Genomic DNA, 17,392 nt, shown 5'->3' on the forward strand with positions numbered 1-17,392 from the left:
GAGGAGGTAAAGGGTGAGGGAAGGTGGCTTCAGTGTTTCTCGCATGTAAAGAAGAAGAAGAAAAAGAAAAGGGTGGGACGAAACCAACCGCCAATGTCGCAATATATGAGCATCCATGTCACACATGCTCATGCCAGTCAACCATCAAGACAACCGATCGGATGAGCCACATCCAGCCTACATGCCGTGTCCAGCCATTACAGTGGGTTTGGAATGCAACCCCACTCCAAAATGCTACGAGTTACTTGGAAAGTGCTATAGTCGCTAATTTCTCATTTGTTTAGTGGTAAATCATGATTACAGTAAGCCTTTGTATGAAAGACCCTTCAGGCCCATAAAAACACGTGGACAAAATTGCTGGTAGCTTTTGTTAAATGATAGAAAAATCCACAGCTAGAATAATTTGAATCTGACAAAAGCAATACATAAAAATTGAATAAAAATTAATGGAGGAGGATCAGTGCATCTTAACTTTCTGAATATATAAGCAAATGTAGTCACGGGAGCGGCTTGGAGTTGGTCTTTTAAGAGCTTGTCTATAATTTTCTTTCTAATCTCTTGGTACAACTTATTCGCTTCCTCTGGTCTGTGTTTAGTGTGTCACCAAACAGCACAGGGACTACTTGTCAGTTGTCACCATTTTCAATCAGATGACTGACTGCATACAAATTTCAAGACGCCTATGATGCTAATTGGAGGACACACCTTGATTTAAACATGTCCCTATAGGCAAATTATTTTCAATCTTTTCTATGGGTAACCGTCATTTTTGTCCAAGGCTGTTTCATGAGCATGTTTTTTTCCAAATGATTTTGTTAGCCTATAACCAAAAGGCAGATTAGATTTTTTTTTTTTTATTAATATTGTTACTTTGTCAGATTGTGGTTTTTCTTTCTTTAACAGGGAAGTACCAGTAATTTTGTCTGTGTGTATATTTAAAAACACACACACGCACACACACACACATTAAGCACAGCAGTCAATAAGTCTGTCTTTGTTGTACCACGTGACAGTCTTCCACTGCTGCACAAACTAGTTCACAGATCTTCATTCCCCAAGGTAAAACCAAAATTCAATTAAACGATATTCTAAAGAAAAATATGGTAATTTATCCCTCCCAAGGAGCTTATATAGAATTATCCATCACACATTCACTTATTTCATGGCACACTTTCAGCTGCACTGCAGTACCATGCTGATATTTACACAAATCAATATTCATATCAAAAAGAGGCTGTAGATGGCACCCACAAGCTTACGCAGTATTCAACTGGCATTTAAGAGAAGGCACTGTCTGTAAGTGGGAACATTTTGTTGTCCAAACTAAAACCATGCATAACAAAGGCTGCAGTCATCATAACTTATTATTTCATTTAAAAAATAATAATGGAAAAAAAAAATCAAACAGCATTCAACGTTCACCTGCTCCATAATAGCATCAACCTGCAAGAGAAGACGTCCGGCATAAAAAAAGAGTTTTAAAAAAATGTTGTGGACTTCAGCATCATGTTGGTTGTACACAAAAAATATATATGGGTAAAATCAATACTAATCACATTAGATTCACTTGATGTCAAATTATGAGGGGGGAAAAACAGCCTCGTGTTGGAAGCTAGGACATACAACATTTAGACCACAATTTTATAACCAATTTCATACTTATGACTCAAGTGCAGTTGAAACGAATCAAATGTTCCAGTTACAATTTAAACCCAACCAACGTTTTATCGGAAAAAACAAAAATACCAAACAAACTCCATGAGCATCGAAAGGACCAAGTCCACAAGTTAGCAGTGATATTAGCAATTGAACCTCTAATGGCATAGGAATGCATATGGCTCAACTGATCACTGAAATGTGAATTAACCAAACTATTATGGTGATGGTATTGGAAAGATTTCATCAACTTGTTGCCCAAGTGCGCTACTACACCTTAATGACTTACCTTAGTGAGGTGTTCTCTCATGACCTGAATGAAGTATGGCATAGAAAAGTCCATGATGTTGTGCCTCCAGGAGGTCTCCAGCACCACGTCAGGCCGCAGCAGGTCATAGCAGGAGAACAAGCACGCGGCAAAACACTCCTTCTTGTTCTGCTGCAGGAACCAGGAGAGCAGCTCCTCGGCCAGCTCCGTGTCCTTCGACTCTGATGCGTATTGCATTGCGTCCTGTACGGAACACACAGCACATGCGTTAAGAAAAGCCACAGTCTAACAAGATTTGTATTTGATTTTTTATCAGGATTGCGTGGTACATGGAAAAGCACCTTGTATAGCTTGTCCTTCTTACAGAGCTCCACACTCTGTTTCCAGCGGTTGTTGCCCTTGAAAAGATAGGCAGCAATTCTTCTGAACTCAATCAGCTCGTGCTTCTCCAAACGCTGCGCAAGTGAGATGTTGTCAAAGTTGTCGTAGGCATCTATTGATGTCCTCAATGCCTGAGAGAGATTGTAAATATGACTAATGAATCGTAGTAACAATTTGGCCAGCAAGAAAAGAAAAAGGCAATGAACCTTACCTGATAATCCTCCTCTGTGATGAAGAGGTTGTTAAGTGCTTCATTGACTGACTTGTTGTTGTGGTTCTGCACTGAGCGCAGGTAGGGCTTAACCAGTGGTAGCTGTTTAACCTGTGGAAACAACACATGTCCAATCCAAACGACCATTGGTTGTTGTCTAAAAGGGGGCTCAGAGCCAAATTTCATCATTTTACTTCCACTGTGATATACTGAGCGATCATTCTTTGTGTAGGGTGAGGCAAGAGTGATTCTGCCTCACCTAACCGAAATGTTTAACTTCAAAATACTCATAAGTGTGATCGACATCAAAATCGGCTAATCCGCAGACTCCCGAGATTGTGATGTGAAATGGAAAATAGCCAATTAGGAAGTGAACTGATGCCTGCATTGTTGTAGTAGGAGAAACTGGTGGGTCTTAAGTAACAGGTAGCGCTTAGCTTCTTTCATTTCTTTAAATACTATTCTTCATATATTCCTGCAGTCTGGGTGCCACTGCGACACCAAGTTGTTTGCCGCAGACCAAGTTTTGGAACACGATTGCCAGCATGGCTCGCTGTGTCAGTCATCAAAATGATACCACACAAGCAGTAAGAGCAGACATGGCAATTTTTCCTTATATGTGAGGCCTTCGACATTTTAAAAATCAGTATGAGTGTTCCTCCACTTAATATTATTTTATTGTGAGTAGCTAAAAAGAGTACCTTGCTGAAGAAGTTAACAGCGCGAGAGTGGTCCAGTCTTGGAGACAGCACGATGAGCAGATCATTCAATAGCAAGGGCTTGAACTCCAAATAGAACTGGATAGCTTTGTAGTAAAGTTCAACATTGGCCACCTACAAAAGGTTAACAGAGAGAGAACATGCAATTTAACTGCCATCATACAAAATATTTGGCATGGGGCACAATAATTCATTTGCTGATTAACTGACTAACAATTACGTCAACTGGGTGGAATTGGTTGTGTTGAAGCAGTTGAGAGTGCACCATCAGAAGAGGCAGAGATTCTTGAAATAATGTTAAATGGGGAAAAAACAACTTCCTTATTGTTTTCCCAAAATCTAAATGTAGAAATACTTGCTTTTCAACCACAGTTTGTATAAATAAATAATCAAAACCCCATTCCTAGTGATGTTGATGATGTCAAATAACTTGGCCCTCATGACACAAACTCCAATATACCTTAGTGACTATGTCTTTGAACTGTCCTTCCTTCCAAGCATCCGTCGGGTGGTTCATCATGGTGATGATGGCGTTGTCGAACTCCTCATACTTGTCGTACAAGAAAACCAGCTCAGCCCACAGGTGCGCTTGTTCCGCCGCTCTCAGGACCTTCGGGATGTTCACCCTTGACCAGAAGAGCTCCAGGTGCTCCCTCATCTTCTGGGGTTTGAACTTGGAGTAAAGGATGGCCAGCTCGGTGAACATGCCCATGTGTGCGCGCTCCAGACCCAGAGCCGCCTCCAGCATGGTGATCAGCTCCTCAAAGTAACCACGGTCCTGAAGGGTAAGATGGAGGGTAACTTCAGGTCAGTAGGGGTTAAGTGGTAATGGCTGATTTTATAAATGTCCCATTTCAAAATGACTTCATTTAGAAATCTTTCTTACTTGGTAGTAATTGATGAGCTCTTCCAGTTCATCGGCATGCACCACAATGTGGAGGCCGCACATCTGAGCCAGTCGGAATTCCTGCCCATCTACGCAGGCGAAGCAGACTTCCTTCCAGGTGCGGGTGCTGTTGGCCTTACGGGCGCCATCTACGGCAGCCTGGTATTCCCCGAGGTGCACAAGGGTTGAAGCCAGTCGGCCAAAGTTGGAGACGTTGTTGTATAACAGCTTAGCGGCGTCGTACATTTTCTCATCGTAGCAGCGGTCGCCGACCTATGAGATTGCAAACAGAAATATTTACAAAGTTTGAGTTTTGACCAGGCAGCACAACGGCATAATTATGAGACAGCTTACCTGCTGAATGTGAGCATTGTTGGGTCCGTTGATGAACTCTTCCAGTTCAGCTAGGCGATTGGTTTTAGCCAAAGCGAAGATCAGCTCTGTCTCCACGTAGGACTCGCGGGCCTTCTTACGGGCCATCTGGAGGAATTTGACCAAGTCCTCCCAATTACCTAAAACAGAACACAGTAATGTGTAAATTTTGACTACACAATTTACCTTTGTACGACAAAGACATTATTCTTGTGACATTCTTCACCCTAAGGTAATTTCAAAATTTTTTGATGTTTGCCAGCCTGACTATTGACTGATAAGCCCTAACGACAACCTGTGTAACAATTTAAATCCACAGCAAAAGTACAGTCATTTCTGGACTACAAGGCGCATCTGACAATAAGCTAAATTTAGGGAATACTCGTGTTTGTTACACATATAAAACGACTGTAAGCCGCAGGTGTTTTTAATGTTACTGCACCAGGTACCCGCTACTTTATTTTCCATAATGAGGGTGCAAATTCCCTTACTCTCGTTCTGTCTCTCCTACTGTATTTGGGTTCACTTGGTTTGTTTTGCTCTGCCTGACGCTCTTGCGATTCCTTTATAGTGCGCCCCATTGTGATTTGATGGATAAGCCGCACCTTTGAAATAGCTGCAGGGTTGAATGGAAGTGAAAAAAGTAGCTGCTTGTAGTCCAGAAATTACTGTACTCAACCAACTGAAACTAAAGCATATTTCAGAGTTGCTCAGTTAATCACAAATTTAACAGATGGACTTTTTCTCTTCACTGGGTCTCTGCTGTTTACAGGATTTGACTCCAAATTGTCCATCTGTCAGACTGTTTGGCTGACTTAGATGCTTAAAGTCTCTAATCCCAATTTAGTTAGGGTCTCTCGCACCTGCCACCCACCAACAGATGGTGATTATTCTTTTTAAACTGTTGAACACGGTCACCTAAAATGCCCTTCCTTGTGGTGGACTGTTTCAAAAAGCACATAAAGACTTATTTAATTTCTGTCCAGCAGATGGCACCACGCTCACTGTTGATGAATGACCTGTGAGGTTTGCTCAAAATGTGAGACGCTTTCTCTTTACCGCTCTTATCTGCAGCCTGCACGACCTCCATGTATGCAGAGGGGTCGTCAGCTTTGATGTAGGAGTCTATGGCCTCTTTGACAAGACCCTTTTGGAGTTGAGCCTTGGCCAGCTGGCTCCACACCGCAGGTTCATTGCAGCGCTCTGCAAACTCATAGGCCCGGTCCAGGTTGCTAATGTGTTCAATCAGCACCTAGACACAAAGACGAGGTTATTAGAAGTAACAAAAAAAAAAATATATATATATATATATATATATATAAATTAAAATGTATTAGGTATAAAGAAATAACCATAACCACTTACCTGCACGGCTGATGTGTTGACGTCAAACTTTTTGAAGATGGCAAATGCCTCCTCAAAGAGCTCGTTGCTGATGGCAATGTTGGCGATATCGGGAGCGTCGTAGTTGTCAAGTCTGTTGATGTACTCCATCACGCGTGTACGGTCAGCTTTGATCGCCGTCAAGATCAAGAGATTCTGCAGATTTCTGCGAGCAAGAATCACAGACGCACTCTTTCAGCATATATTTTTGACATTTGCTTTTGGTAACATTTCATGAATAGAAATGTGGTTCATTAGAGGCCACAAGTAAACACCTGTGTTCACTGAAGACAGAGTTGTCCAACACAATCTTCTCCAGAAGCTCAATGAGCTCATTGGGCAAGTCAGCAGTCATGAAGGCTTTGACTGTGACTGACACCTCTTCTGGGTCCTGGGTCTCTGACAATGCTGTCTGCACCACCTGCGAGACATGAAAAGCTTGGAGATGTAGAGAAGGCACTGACTGTCAACTGAATGTCGATGTGAATACCTGGTCAATAAGTGGTCGTCTGTAAGGGTTGGTCTCCAGCAGCACACTGGCCCAGAGCTCAGGATCTTTACGGCGCACCAGGTAACGAGACAAGCTCTTGAACAGCGAGTTCTCATTGCAGACCTGTGTGGAAATAAACAGCTAAATTCAGAATATCAGGGGGGGGGGGGGGGGGGTGGCAGGAAAAGAGTAGTGCTGAACGATTATGAAAAATATGATTTCAAATAGGGCTGAACGATTATGGAAAATAATCTAATTGCGATTCCCCCCCAAAAAAATTGCGATTGCGATATCATATGCGATTATTTTTTTCAAAATGAAGCCTTAATATCAGTTTTTTTCTACAATTACACTTCAACATATCCAACTTTTCATGTTGCATGAAACATGACATGTAAACAATGCACTTTTTAAACACTGCATTTATCAATAAATTCAATATACATATTTAAAAAATAAAACTTAGCCATCTCCAGTCAGTAAACTTACACATGCTAAAGTGTAGGCAAAGTACAATTATACCTGCCTATAACATAACATTTTCTGATTTGATTAAAAAAAACACTAGCATTCTGTTGCAATCCTTATAGGTGGGTCGCGGTTTGGGTAGTTTTGCATGGTCTGGATGGGCAGTGAAGGCATTAAGCGTTTGGAGCTGTTGTGTTCTGGCATGGTTACGGCCAACAGTTACTTGCAAATTGTCTTTAAAGAGTTGTTGTTTGTTCGCTGCTTGGCCTGATTAGTTACGCTACAATACATGGACATTAAAAGAGGCTGCGGCTGCGGCGGCGGCACCTAAATGACTGAATAATGACGAGCAATAATCATTTCGGCCGTCCTAATTTTCATTCATGAAATCGGACGACACAACCTATGGCGACATACTATTCTATATGTATCTATCGTATACTATACAATATACTATTTAGCCTCAAAATATAGGACAACTCAAATTTACTAGCCGCTGCCAGCCGCACACTTGTGTGTACACTCAGTTTACAAAACGTGCGATACTACGGCAGCCGAAAAGTCATAACTCACAACAGTGAAGTGTTGTTTTAAAACCAAGATCAAACATGTTAGACACTCGTCTCAAGGTCTCATGAGACAAAAAAAAAAACCTCACCAAAATTACGTGGACTCGTCTCAAGGTCTCATGAGACCCCAAAAAAAACACCAAAATTACGTGCACTTATGGCGCTGCCAGGCTTTAGTTACAGCGATGATGTTCCTGCTCCTCACCGCTTTCCCTCCTTCCGCTCCATTTCAAGGAGCATTTAAATCGCAGCTTTTCACAATTACGTAATCGCGTTTTTGTCAAACTGCGATTTAATTGCAAATGCCCTTATTTCAATTTATGTTATCAATATTGCGATCACGATTTAATATAATAATTTTAAAATTTGACGCAATAATCTGTATGAGCGCTTAACGATTTTAGACAATAACCTAATTCAATTTTTTTTCTCAAAATTTAGATTTTATTTGCAATTACGTTTTTCAAGGTCCTTTTCTAAGGTATTTTTCAACAAGCAAGCAATTAATTCATCTTCATCACAACGAAATATGAGATCTCTAATGCCGTAAACCTAAATCATTTTCTCAGTCAGATAACAGCAATAACGCAAACAAATCTGTGGCTTTACCCCTTGCATGTTTGATGTGAACTTCTTAAGCACTGAACTAATCTAGACACTAAAATACATACAGCATATATAAAAAGAATAAAGCCTATTTACTGATTGACCAAAATGAATCACTTATTCCCTGATCCAAATTGCAGCCTTTACAATTTAAACATAAAATTTTACTACATTTGCCTTGAATTTGATTAACTTGGTCAGCCCAAAAAATATAGCCATGCAAATAAAGAAATTAAGCCTTACATTGATCAGCTCCTGGTCACACTGTCCCCTCTCATAGGCGACGCAGGCCAGGTGGGGGTCTCTCTTCTCACAGTATTTGCCCACCACACGGCTGTCGTAGAATGGGTTTTCCCTCAAGAAGCGTTCAGGATTGTTGTTGCTGTCAATGTAGATCTTGGCCAGGGCATTGTGGGTAGCTGGCTCCTCGCAGCCCTCGTGTATGCGAGACTCCAGCCATGGCAGCAGAAGCTTCAGCCTTTGAAACACACACACACACACACACACACACGTGAACACACACACACACACACACAAAAGAAGCGGCATGATGCTCGCTGCGACATTCCATCCCAGCACCAAATTGCTGTACCTGTTCCTCTTTTCCACCTCAGCCACCAGTTCATCAGTTGAAAATTGTCCCCTGACTACCAGAATGAGGCTCTTAATGACATCTTCTGAGCAGTCCACATCCAAGAGACCACCAATCACCACAGGCAGACGACTTGGGTTCACCTAAAACGCAGACAGGATTACGTTTGCATTGCAAGGTTGGAAAGTACTGTCTAAAATATCTTCTATGATTGATTACCTTCTGAACATAGATCTCAATGTACTTCTGCAGGTTGTTGCGGTACAAGTACAGGACCAAGTCGTGGACAAAGTCGAAACGGTCGCAAACGATGATGAGCGGCAGCTGGTCGGTCAATTTTGCTTCCTGTACATGACACAAACAGCAGGGGGGGGGGGGGGGGGGTGCTTTATTGCAACCGCAACCAAACAAACACCACCAGTCCACAGACGAATCAAACCTAATCAGATATGTGAACCCAGCTCATGTGCTGCATTATTAAATAAGGCAGGGCTTGCAACTACAACAAAGACATCCAAGTAGTGGTTGTCTCCCTACCTAAGAGGCCAATGCTGGTCCTCTGAACCACAATGTACCCATCCACACAAGATTAACAAACTGGGATTGTGCAATTCGTATAATCCAATAACATGATGCACAGATTTGGCTTTACTAAAGGACTATGCACTGTATTACTAACACCACAAAACTTTATTCACATAAGGAGTACAGGGAACTAGCTAGTTCACCAATGACTGCAGCCACGGTAAAGGATGGACAGCTAGGTCTAACTAAAGATATGTGAGCACTTGTTGCATCTCTGTACCTAAATGCATTTATGGTGTATGAGAACATACACAACCACACAAATCCCAGTTTCAATCCCTTGCTTCAAATTAAAGAAAACAGGGATGATAAAATTAAAAGGAGAGATCCTTTTCTATGTGGAAAGACACATTTACCTGATACATGTCCTGCCATTCCAAGGACAAAAGAGGAAAAGCACAACATTTTTTTACTGCTGTAATGATAGTTAGTTGAACACTTATGACTAAAAACAAAAAACTTGCAAATTGCTGAGAGTTATAATATACTTTTCAATATAAATGAAAGAGAGACTAGCCAACAAAGTTTGAAAACGTAGTAATGTATTGCCTTAACATTCAAGTTTAATTTGTTCTGTGACTGCTTATTTCACCAAGTAAAATAGCACTCTACAGGACTACACTTGATAAACACAGTTCTAAACAAATAAAATTTGAAGAATTAAATGGCTTTTCATGATTAATTCACTTTGTGGCTCATTTTGGCATGTCTGCCCCTGCTACCAGAGGGTAGTGCAATGCAGACATGGCTAAACAGTAATATTAGTCAATTGTTACATAGGGATAAAGCCTAAATGCCTGTGAGTATTGTTACATTGTCTGCAGACGTGCATGGCTCCCTCCATTGGTCTTCAAATTTCCATTACTTAATGTGTTAGCAGGCTTTCCTATGTCATATTCAACTCCTTCAGTGCCAGCCATTTTCAGTCCCTGCTTTATCCTAACACGAACACAATTTAAAAAAAAATATATATATAAATAAATACTCTACCTGGGATTGATTTACTGGACTTTTTTGGCACTGAATGATCAATTACTTTTATTTGTTTTGTTATTTTAACCGTTTCTGGGAGTGGCAATAAACCACGATTCCTCTACTAGCAGTTGTATTTCAAGTCAGTTAAAAAAAAAGGGGGGGGGGGGGAGTGAGCGACGGGTTCATTTCTAAGTTGAAGTACCACTTTATACCTTTTGGGGAAAACACTTTTGCTAACAATGCAGTGATAGAGCATCCAACAAAGGGCAACAAAACCAAAAATAGTTCATGAGATCATGGAACAGCAAGAAACTGCGATATTAAGTTATTTAAGGGAATTTAAGATACAAATGCGTGTTAACCTTCAGGAAATTCTTGACACGCTCGGGATCATAACAGTTGCTCTCTCGACAGATGCGCTCCACTTCCTTAATCTGGCCAGTCTTGCAAGCAGCCTGGATATATTTGAAGTGAACCTCAGGGTCTTGGCTGAAGTTGACGATTGAGCCCAAGAAGTAGAAGAGACCTGAAAGATGGACAGAGAGTTTACACAATACCCCAGAGAGCCAAAAATAAGGTATAAGGTGAAACAACAAACATGTTTACTAACCACGCAAACAATTAGAAAATGATATGGAGAACATGCAGTGTAACAATTTTCCAAATTCAGCAAATAAGGAGTTTAAATATTTCAGAAACCAATCTCATCAATCTAATCTAAACTATGTGGTGCATTCTGCACAGTTTATTGATTGTCCTGCATTTGTTCTGGCCTAATTGCTGAATTGAAGTTTGGGGACAGGAATTCGAGTACATGTCACTAAAGCTCAGGGATGAGTTTAATACCATTAACAAGTCAGACTCCCCTTCACAAAACACCACAAACATTTCTGTTCAAATTCATTCATCAGCTTTTGAAAGTGCAGCTCAAAAATAAAAATACTTAAAATAAAAATAAATAAAAATAAAAACAACATCTAAATATGCACATCCACGGGGTGTCTCTTTTCTTCTTTTTTTTTTACCCCCGGTTCATTGTGTGGCGTTCTTTTGTTGGTTTGGTGAACCAAATGTGGGCCGTGATAGGTCAAGTCAAAAGGATCTCAATTATCTTCCCAGGGTTAGCAAAATGAGAAAAAAAGATTAGTCCCAGTCTCTGTATCCTCCCGCAGATTACCATGTACAATGGTTTTCAAATTGACGGCAGAGGGCAATGTTTCACCTATGAATTCCCACAGCACCAGAGACACAGCAATATTTACAATACTCTTGCATCAATATTATTTACATAATTAATATTAACGAGAAATCAGTCTTATCTGCCAGACATTTAAGACTACCAGAACAACTTGAAAAAGGGCATCCAACCTGAATTATCTTGAAAACCGGATAGAAAGATGTCAAAGATTACAAACAAAAAAAATCGAAATAACATCTGTGTGACATGGGACATTTAAGTGATCTCACCTTCAAAGCTCTTGAAGGATTCAAAAAGCTCTGTGAGAGACTGTGTGGTAAGCTGTTCATGGTACTTGGAGGCCACTTGTACGCATATCTGCAGATTCTGGCGGATGTTGGCTGACAGCATGGCCCTGAGGCACTCCAAAGAGTCCTCCACAGAGAGCGAGCCAAAGAAGTTCACCAGCCACTGGAATTTGAAGAGGGAGCAACAGTTTTGTCATGTTCATATACACTGAAATACTGCTTCAGAGTTCATTAGATTCAACAGTGGTAGTTCTACCTCAGGGTTGAGAAGATGTGTGTGCACCACAGCACGCTTGATGTCATACAGGTCAGTGTAATGCTCCAATGCCCTTTGCAGTAGTCCGGCCTTCTCACAAAGTTGGGCGATATGCGCTCGGTCATAGTTGGTGAACATTTGGTTGCCCAGGATGGCATCAGCAACCTATAGTCATGACAAAAAAAAGTAATGAAATGTTAGATATATTTAAGATACATGGATTTATGTCGTTTCTGCAAACCATGTATCCACCTGAGGGGCATGCATGAGGTTCATCTCCAGCAGGCGGGTCTGGAGAGGTCCCTCAGATGGTCTATTATTCTTAAGGGCATCCAGTAGGAATGAGGTGCACTGCTGGATCAGATTGTATTCCATGAATACATCCACAATCTGAGCAAACACAAATGGAGATGAGAACTTGAGACCAGATTACCTCTACATCATGTCTGGTTGAGTTCTACTCAGATAACATGAAACAGCTTTTAGTCACAGAAAACATAATTAAGGAATAATTCCAAAATGTATTTAAATATGCCATATTTTTTCTGACCTGTGTAATGTCAGCCAGAGGCTCTTCATCTTGCACCAGCATCTGGGCAAACTGAAGGCCTTGTTCTGGGTTGATTCGCATCACATTCCTAAGAAGAAAGATCCAATCTGGAGTGTAGCCCACCTGAAGAAGAACAAGAAAAAATACAAGGTTTTATGATAATTTAGTAGGTATATTTGTAATTCAAGTAATTAAACAGAAAAACGTACCTTTTTGGCATAAAGGACAATCTTGGGGAACTGGCCAGTCTCTGCAAAACACTGAATGACCTTGTTGGGAACATTGGCCCTAAGGTAGACACTAAGCGCCAAAGTGGGATCCACTGCCTTCACCAGGTCCCCAAGCTCCTCAGAGCACTCCAACTAAAAATAAGCAAAGTACAGTAAATACAATGGCGGACAACAATACAGACAGACATTGAATACCTTGTCTTCTTTGAGCCACTTCTCTAAAAGCTGCTTTCTTCCCTGCTGGAGGACAGGCCTGCAAAGCTCCAGAGATTCAAATTTGTTGAGCTGGCCCTGGTCCAACAAGATCCCAAAGTATTGCAGCAGCGGGGAAGTCTGCCCTGCTTGGGTAGGCACGCCCTGGAAGCGACGGATGGTGTCCGGGGTTCGCAAAATACCCTAGAGGAAAATTATCAGACGGTAAAATAAGAAAACTGTAATTGATGCTAGACGGACTATTCTAAAACTTAACTGTAACTACCCTACTTTCACTAACATGCTGAAAATCTACCACTGTTTTTTATTTGGGTTGTGTACTGGAATGTGAAGAAGTTTTGACTTGAGCTCATGTTTTAATACAGTGTTTGCATTTTTATTTTAGTTTCCATTCTTACATGAAAATATATTGTCGGAATTATTTTTTCTTTGACATTTGAATACCCCTTTGTTGACCGACTGAAAATTATGATTCGGCGTTCGTTTTAATGGCCAAATCCCATCTTAATTCGAGTCACCACTGATTCACGCACAGCCCTACTAATACAGTATCTCATTATTAGCGTAAGGCTGACAGGAAGCATACCTTTGGTGCATTGGCAGCCACCTTGGCAGCCTCTGAGTAGTTGCCAGCCGCAAACAGGTTGTTGAATTTGCGAGCAAAGAGCTCTTCAGCACCGGCGAGGTTGTTGCGGACGGCCAAACGTAGAGCCAGATCTGGATTCTGCAGCACATTGGTGATGTATGGTATGATGTTTTCTTCCTCCACACAGACCGACAGCACCTGCATTACATTGACATAGACGGAACAATTCAATAACATTTCTTGGTATGCACTTGAGCCGAATGTTGGGACTTCACAGGCCTGAGCTTCTTATTTGGTTTTCACAACAAACCTTATTCAAATGCTTGACTTGTTGAACAACACAAATACAAATCTATGAAAATATAAGTAACACATTTTTTGTTGCCTTCCACAGAGTACAATCTGTACTGGGTGGCCTTTTAACTAACCTTGCAAGCATATGACAAATACCTTAAATGTGCTCTAAAGCAAACTCAGCTGAATCTCACAGTGGGTCACATTAAGTCTCTGTCTGGCCTTGGGCTGTGGCGTCTGAATACAAATGTATTCTGAGCAGGTCAGTGTCACGCACGGTTTTTGTGAGCAGTCTGGCATCTGAATAAAGGGACTGAAAGAAGTAGTGGTTTAAGGGAGGAGGGTTGTGTTGCTGAGGAGAAAGACAGTCTGTGTTGGCTGCCGCGATAATTACGCTCAGCAGGTCAGACCTCCATCTATCACCATAGTTGATGGTCCTACAAGAATTTTAAAATAGTGCTGAGAACCGTATACAACAACCAGCTACAATATCATGACCACCTGCACAAAATAATGAGACAAGATTATCTCAATTTTCCTGGCCACTGTCAGATATCTTGCTATATTGAAATAATTCAAATCATACAAGGCTGTCTGGGAAGAGTTTCTCAAGTAGTATCACCTGGCTTTACATATTGCTTGGCTCAAGTGGAGCCAATCGCACACCTGTCTGGAAGGCATGGCGATGGATAATTGCTTAATAAACAGTAATTGGAAAAAACATATTTTGCAAAACATTTGAATCCCTGATTACATTGTCTGAACTATTAAGCTATTACATGAAGCTGTAAGTTGCTCGGTGTTGGATAAAGCTACTATCAGAGTGCCCCTATGTTTAACCACCATTTAGTTCTGTGATGTCTTCTTCCAAGCAACTGCACAGTGGATGCTGAGTGACACGGCGGTTTGTTTGCAAACACCATTTGCTAACAGAAGCTCGAGGATAAAAAGCGCATGGTAAAACATGACTTACTAAACATGTTTTGACTGATCAAATACATTTCCAATCTAAACGATGGGGGGATGAGGTATTAAAAAAAAAAAATACAACCTATTTTCTGCAAGTGGCTGCTTGATGCATGAGTTTGTATCAGGTTACCAATATTGCGGTCAACCCATTGACAAGACTGGAAGCACGGAGACGGCGGTCTTTTATTTTCCAGATAGCTGCCACCGTAGACAGATTACTGCTACACACACACATTCGCAGTTCAGTGCCTCGACATGTAGCCAGAAACATGACTGCCTTCGGATCAGTTTTCTTCTTTTGCTTCAATTATTCATGTGCTGCATGGCCTGGCTGGAATATTCTTCATCAACTGGCTGGATCCAGTTCTCATTTCTGGTTCAGCATGACACCAGCACTAAGAAGCAACACGCAACTACTTCTCTGTGTGAAACACTACACACCTTGGATAATTTACACAGCTTTCAAACAAAGGCTCAGAGGTGATGCTGTGAGGACTAGAAGCAAAAGCTTATGGATGCCATTTTAATGGGTGTGCTTTCTAGGTATTAAAAAGCAAAAGCGTTTGTCTCAGTATTTTAAAACTATTTTTTTTTATTTGAGTAAGATAATGCTATTAATGATAGCGCTTTGAGAATTACCTGTCCCTTCCTGTTGACCCCAATGATGCCTGAGGTGGCCTCATGAGGAGCTGTGACAAAGATGGTCTCTCCACTGATGCGGTTCATATAGATGCAGGTGCCAGTTTCCAAGTCATACAGGTGAATGTAGCCATATTTAGTAATGAGGAAGACCACATCCTGCTTTGAGCTTATCTGGGGGGGAAAAAATATTAAAATGTTAACAGAAAACAACTGTGGTATCATTTCAAATTCAGACATGTTCCAAGATGACCTTGTTGTTTAATGCTAAAGCAATGTAATGGGATGGGATAATGCCAAAATGTTTAATGACAAAATGGTGTATAATGAAGACGCCCACCTAGCAGTTGCAAAGTCTTTTTGCCGAGATTGCAATTCATATGCATAATATAAGCCCATCCCCATGTGTTCAATTCTAAAAGCATATGTACCTGCATGGCGACAGGGAAGTCATTTTGGGCTTCTGGAGGGAAGAAGACATCTACTGCTTTCTTTGGAAATGGCTGGTTGCCAGTTGGTGGGGTTCCCACTTCAATGATGTGTAACTACACAGGTTAAAAACAGCATTGTATTTTTTTTTTATAGTGTTAATGCCAAGAACATTGAAATCTTTCTCCTTGATGCTCATTTACCTTCCCACCAGCCTGACTTCTGACAGCAAAGCAGAAAAGTGTTGACTCCTCAGAATTGCCCTCCATCTTGAACTGGGCAAAGCTGGCAGCGTGTCCTTCAATGGGCTGAGAAACCTTTCTATCCACAGAGTACAACTGCATGGCTCCGACCACCCGATTTTGCTAGTAAGGATGAAAGAGAATCTCCAATATATTTGTGACCAACAGCATACTATTTACTAAGGTATTATTTTAGAGTCACACAATTCAAAATTCCAAACATTTCTGGAAAAAAAAAATTCTAAAAAAAAAAAAAAGGTGCACAAAACATTGGAAATCAAATCCCTATCATACACAATCTTGTGCAATGCCTCAAAATCTCACAAAAACTTGGCAACCGTCAAACATCTTGGTAAAATTAAAAACGATGAACCTAAGGCACTTAAAAAACACTGCTGTGAAAACAAGACAGGCTTGTCGCATACGCTTCTCTAAGATAGATCTTGTTTAGTGCCAAGACTTTTGGACAACTGTATGTCCAGTAATGCAGCAAAACTGAAAATGCTTGGAATGTCTACTGATTTTAGTATGCACGGTTGAATGGCGCCGTTCGGTGATTGGCTGGTGACCAGTTTGTGGGAATAAGCATTACAGCAAATGGATAGATGTTCGCTAGGCACCTACCAGATGGTAGTAGCTGGATCAAAAGAACATCATACCAACCCTTAAAAAAGGTGATGGACTGGGGCTACTTTGCTACTTCCGGATCAGGATGAATTGCTGTGATGATCACAACAGAGATTTAATAGCATTATTGCTGACATGACAACATTACTATCAAACGCTAATGCTAAAAAAATTAATTAAAAAAACTTTTTAAAAAAATTAGCCAAAGCTAACCTGTGCCAACATTTAAGTCATAAATAAGTGCTTCAGCCAAATCTTCAACATGGTTCTTTCACTTTGGTATTTGGCCAGCCTATCAGATCACACCAATGGCTTATAAAATCAGATGTGGGTATTTATGTTAATTAATCCAGACTGTTAGGCAACAGTGGGGTGGCAGTGCAGCACTGCTCACGCACTGGGAGGCCCCCCAGAGACCCAACTATTTGTTTTGGTTTTATTTTTTACACTTAAAAAGTCTTCACATTAGAGCTATGTTAACATCTAAAATGCCTGCACGTTTCCAGGTGTTACGTGGCTGTTTCATAAAATAAATTCAAGGTTTTAAAATACAAACAAATCAGGCAGACTTAAAAATTTTCACTGTAGTTTAGACTGCAACTATAGTGTATCAGACATTATACTGCAGACCAGTTGCCACCAACATCATGCCAGAAGATAGGTTGCCCTCAAGGACCATGAGTCGCCTGTGGGCCCGTTCTAAAAATAGCT

General features: G+C 40.9%; 1 protein-coding gene across 1 annotated transcript in view; it reads right to left on the bottom strand.

Moving 5' to 3' along the window:
• cltca (clathrin, heavy chain a (Hc)) overlaps positions 1-17,392 on the bottom strand; it is a 34,549-nt gene that overhangs the window by 2,307 nt on the left and 14,850 nt on the right. The window contains exons 4-28 of the mRNA XM_086057773.1: positions 16,016-16,177; positions 15,815-15,928; positions 15,384-15,557; positions 13,482-13,679; positions 12,878-13,078; positions 12,662-12,814; positions 12,453-12,575; positions 12,155-12,292; positions 11,903-12,067; positions 11,629-11,809; positions 10,524-10,687; positions 8,821-8,946; positions 8,602-8,744; positions 8,253-8,487; positions 6,367-6,489; positions 6,152-6,297; positions 5,859-6,042; positions 5,553-5,745; positions 4,476-4,633; positions 4,122-4,394; positions 3,696-4,013; positions 3,218-3,349; positions 2,517-2,627; positions 2,266-2,436; positions 1,946-2,167 (exon numbers count right to left, since the gene is read on the bottom strand). Coding sequence (XP_085913899.1) covers positions 1,946-2,167; positions 2,266-2,436; positions 2,517-2,627; positions 3,218-3,349; positions 3,696-4,013; positions 4,122-4,394; positions 4,476-4,633; positions 5,553-5,745; positions 5,859-6,042; positions 6,152-6,297; positions 6,367-6,489; positions 8,253-8,487; positions 8,602-8,744; positions 8,821-8,946; positions 10,524-10,687; positions 11,629-11,809; positions 11,903-12,067; positions 12,155-12,292; positions 12,453-12,575; positions 12,662-12,814; positions 12,878-13,078; positions 13,482-13,679; positions 15,384-15,557; positions 15,815-15,928; positions 16,016-16,177 — 4,308 coding nt within the window. The remainder of the gene's footprint in view (positions 1-1,945; positions 2,168-2,265; positions 2,437-2,516; positions 2,628-3,217; positions 3,350-3,695; positions 4,014-4,121; positions 4,395-4,475; positions 4,634-5,552; positions 5,746-5,858; positions 6,043-6,151; positions 6,298-6,366; positions 6,490-8,252; positions 8,488-8,601; positions 8,745-8,820; positions 8,947-10,523; positions 10,688-11,628; positions 11,810-11,902; positions 12,068-12,154; positions 12,293-12,452; positions 12,576-12,661; positions 12,815-12,877; positions 13,079-13,481; positions 13,680-15,383; positions 15,558-15,814; positions 15,929-16,015; positions 16,178-17,392) is intronic.

This window comes from Leptonotus elevatus, chromosome 16 (assembly GCF_054856555.1).
Source record: "Leptonotus elevatus isolate MCC_2025b chromosome 16, RoL_Lele_1.0, whole genome shotgun sequence".
NCBI lineage: Eukaryota > Metazoa > Chordata > Actinopteri > Syngnathiformes > Syngnathidae > Leptonotus > Leptonotus elevatus.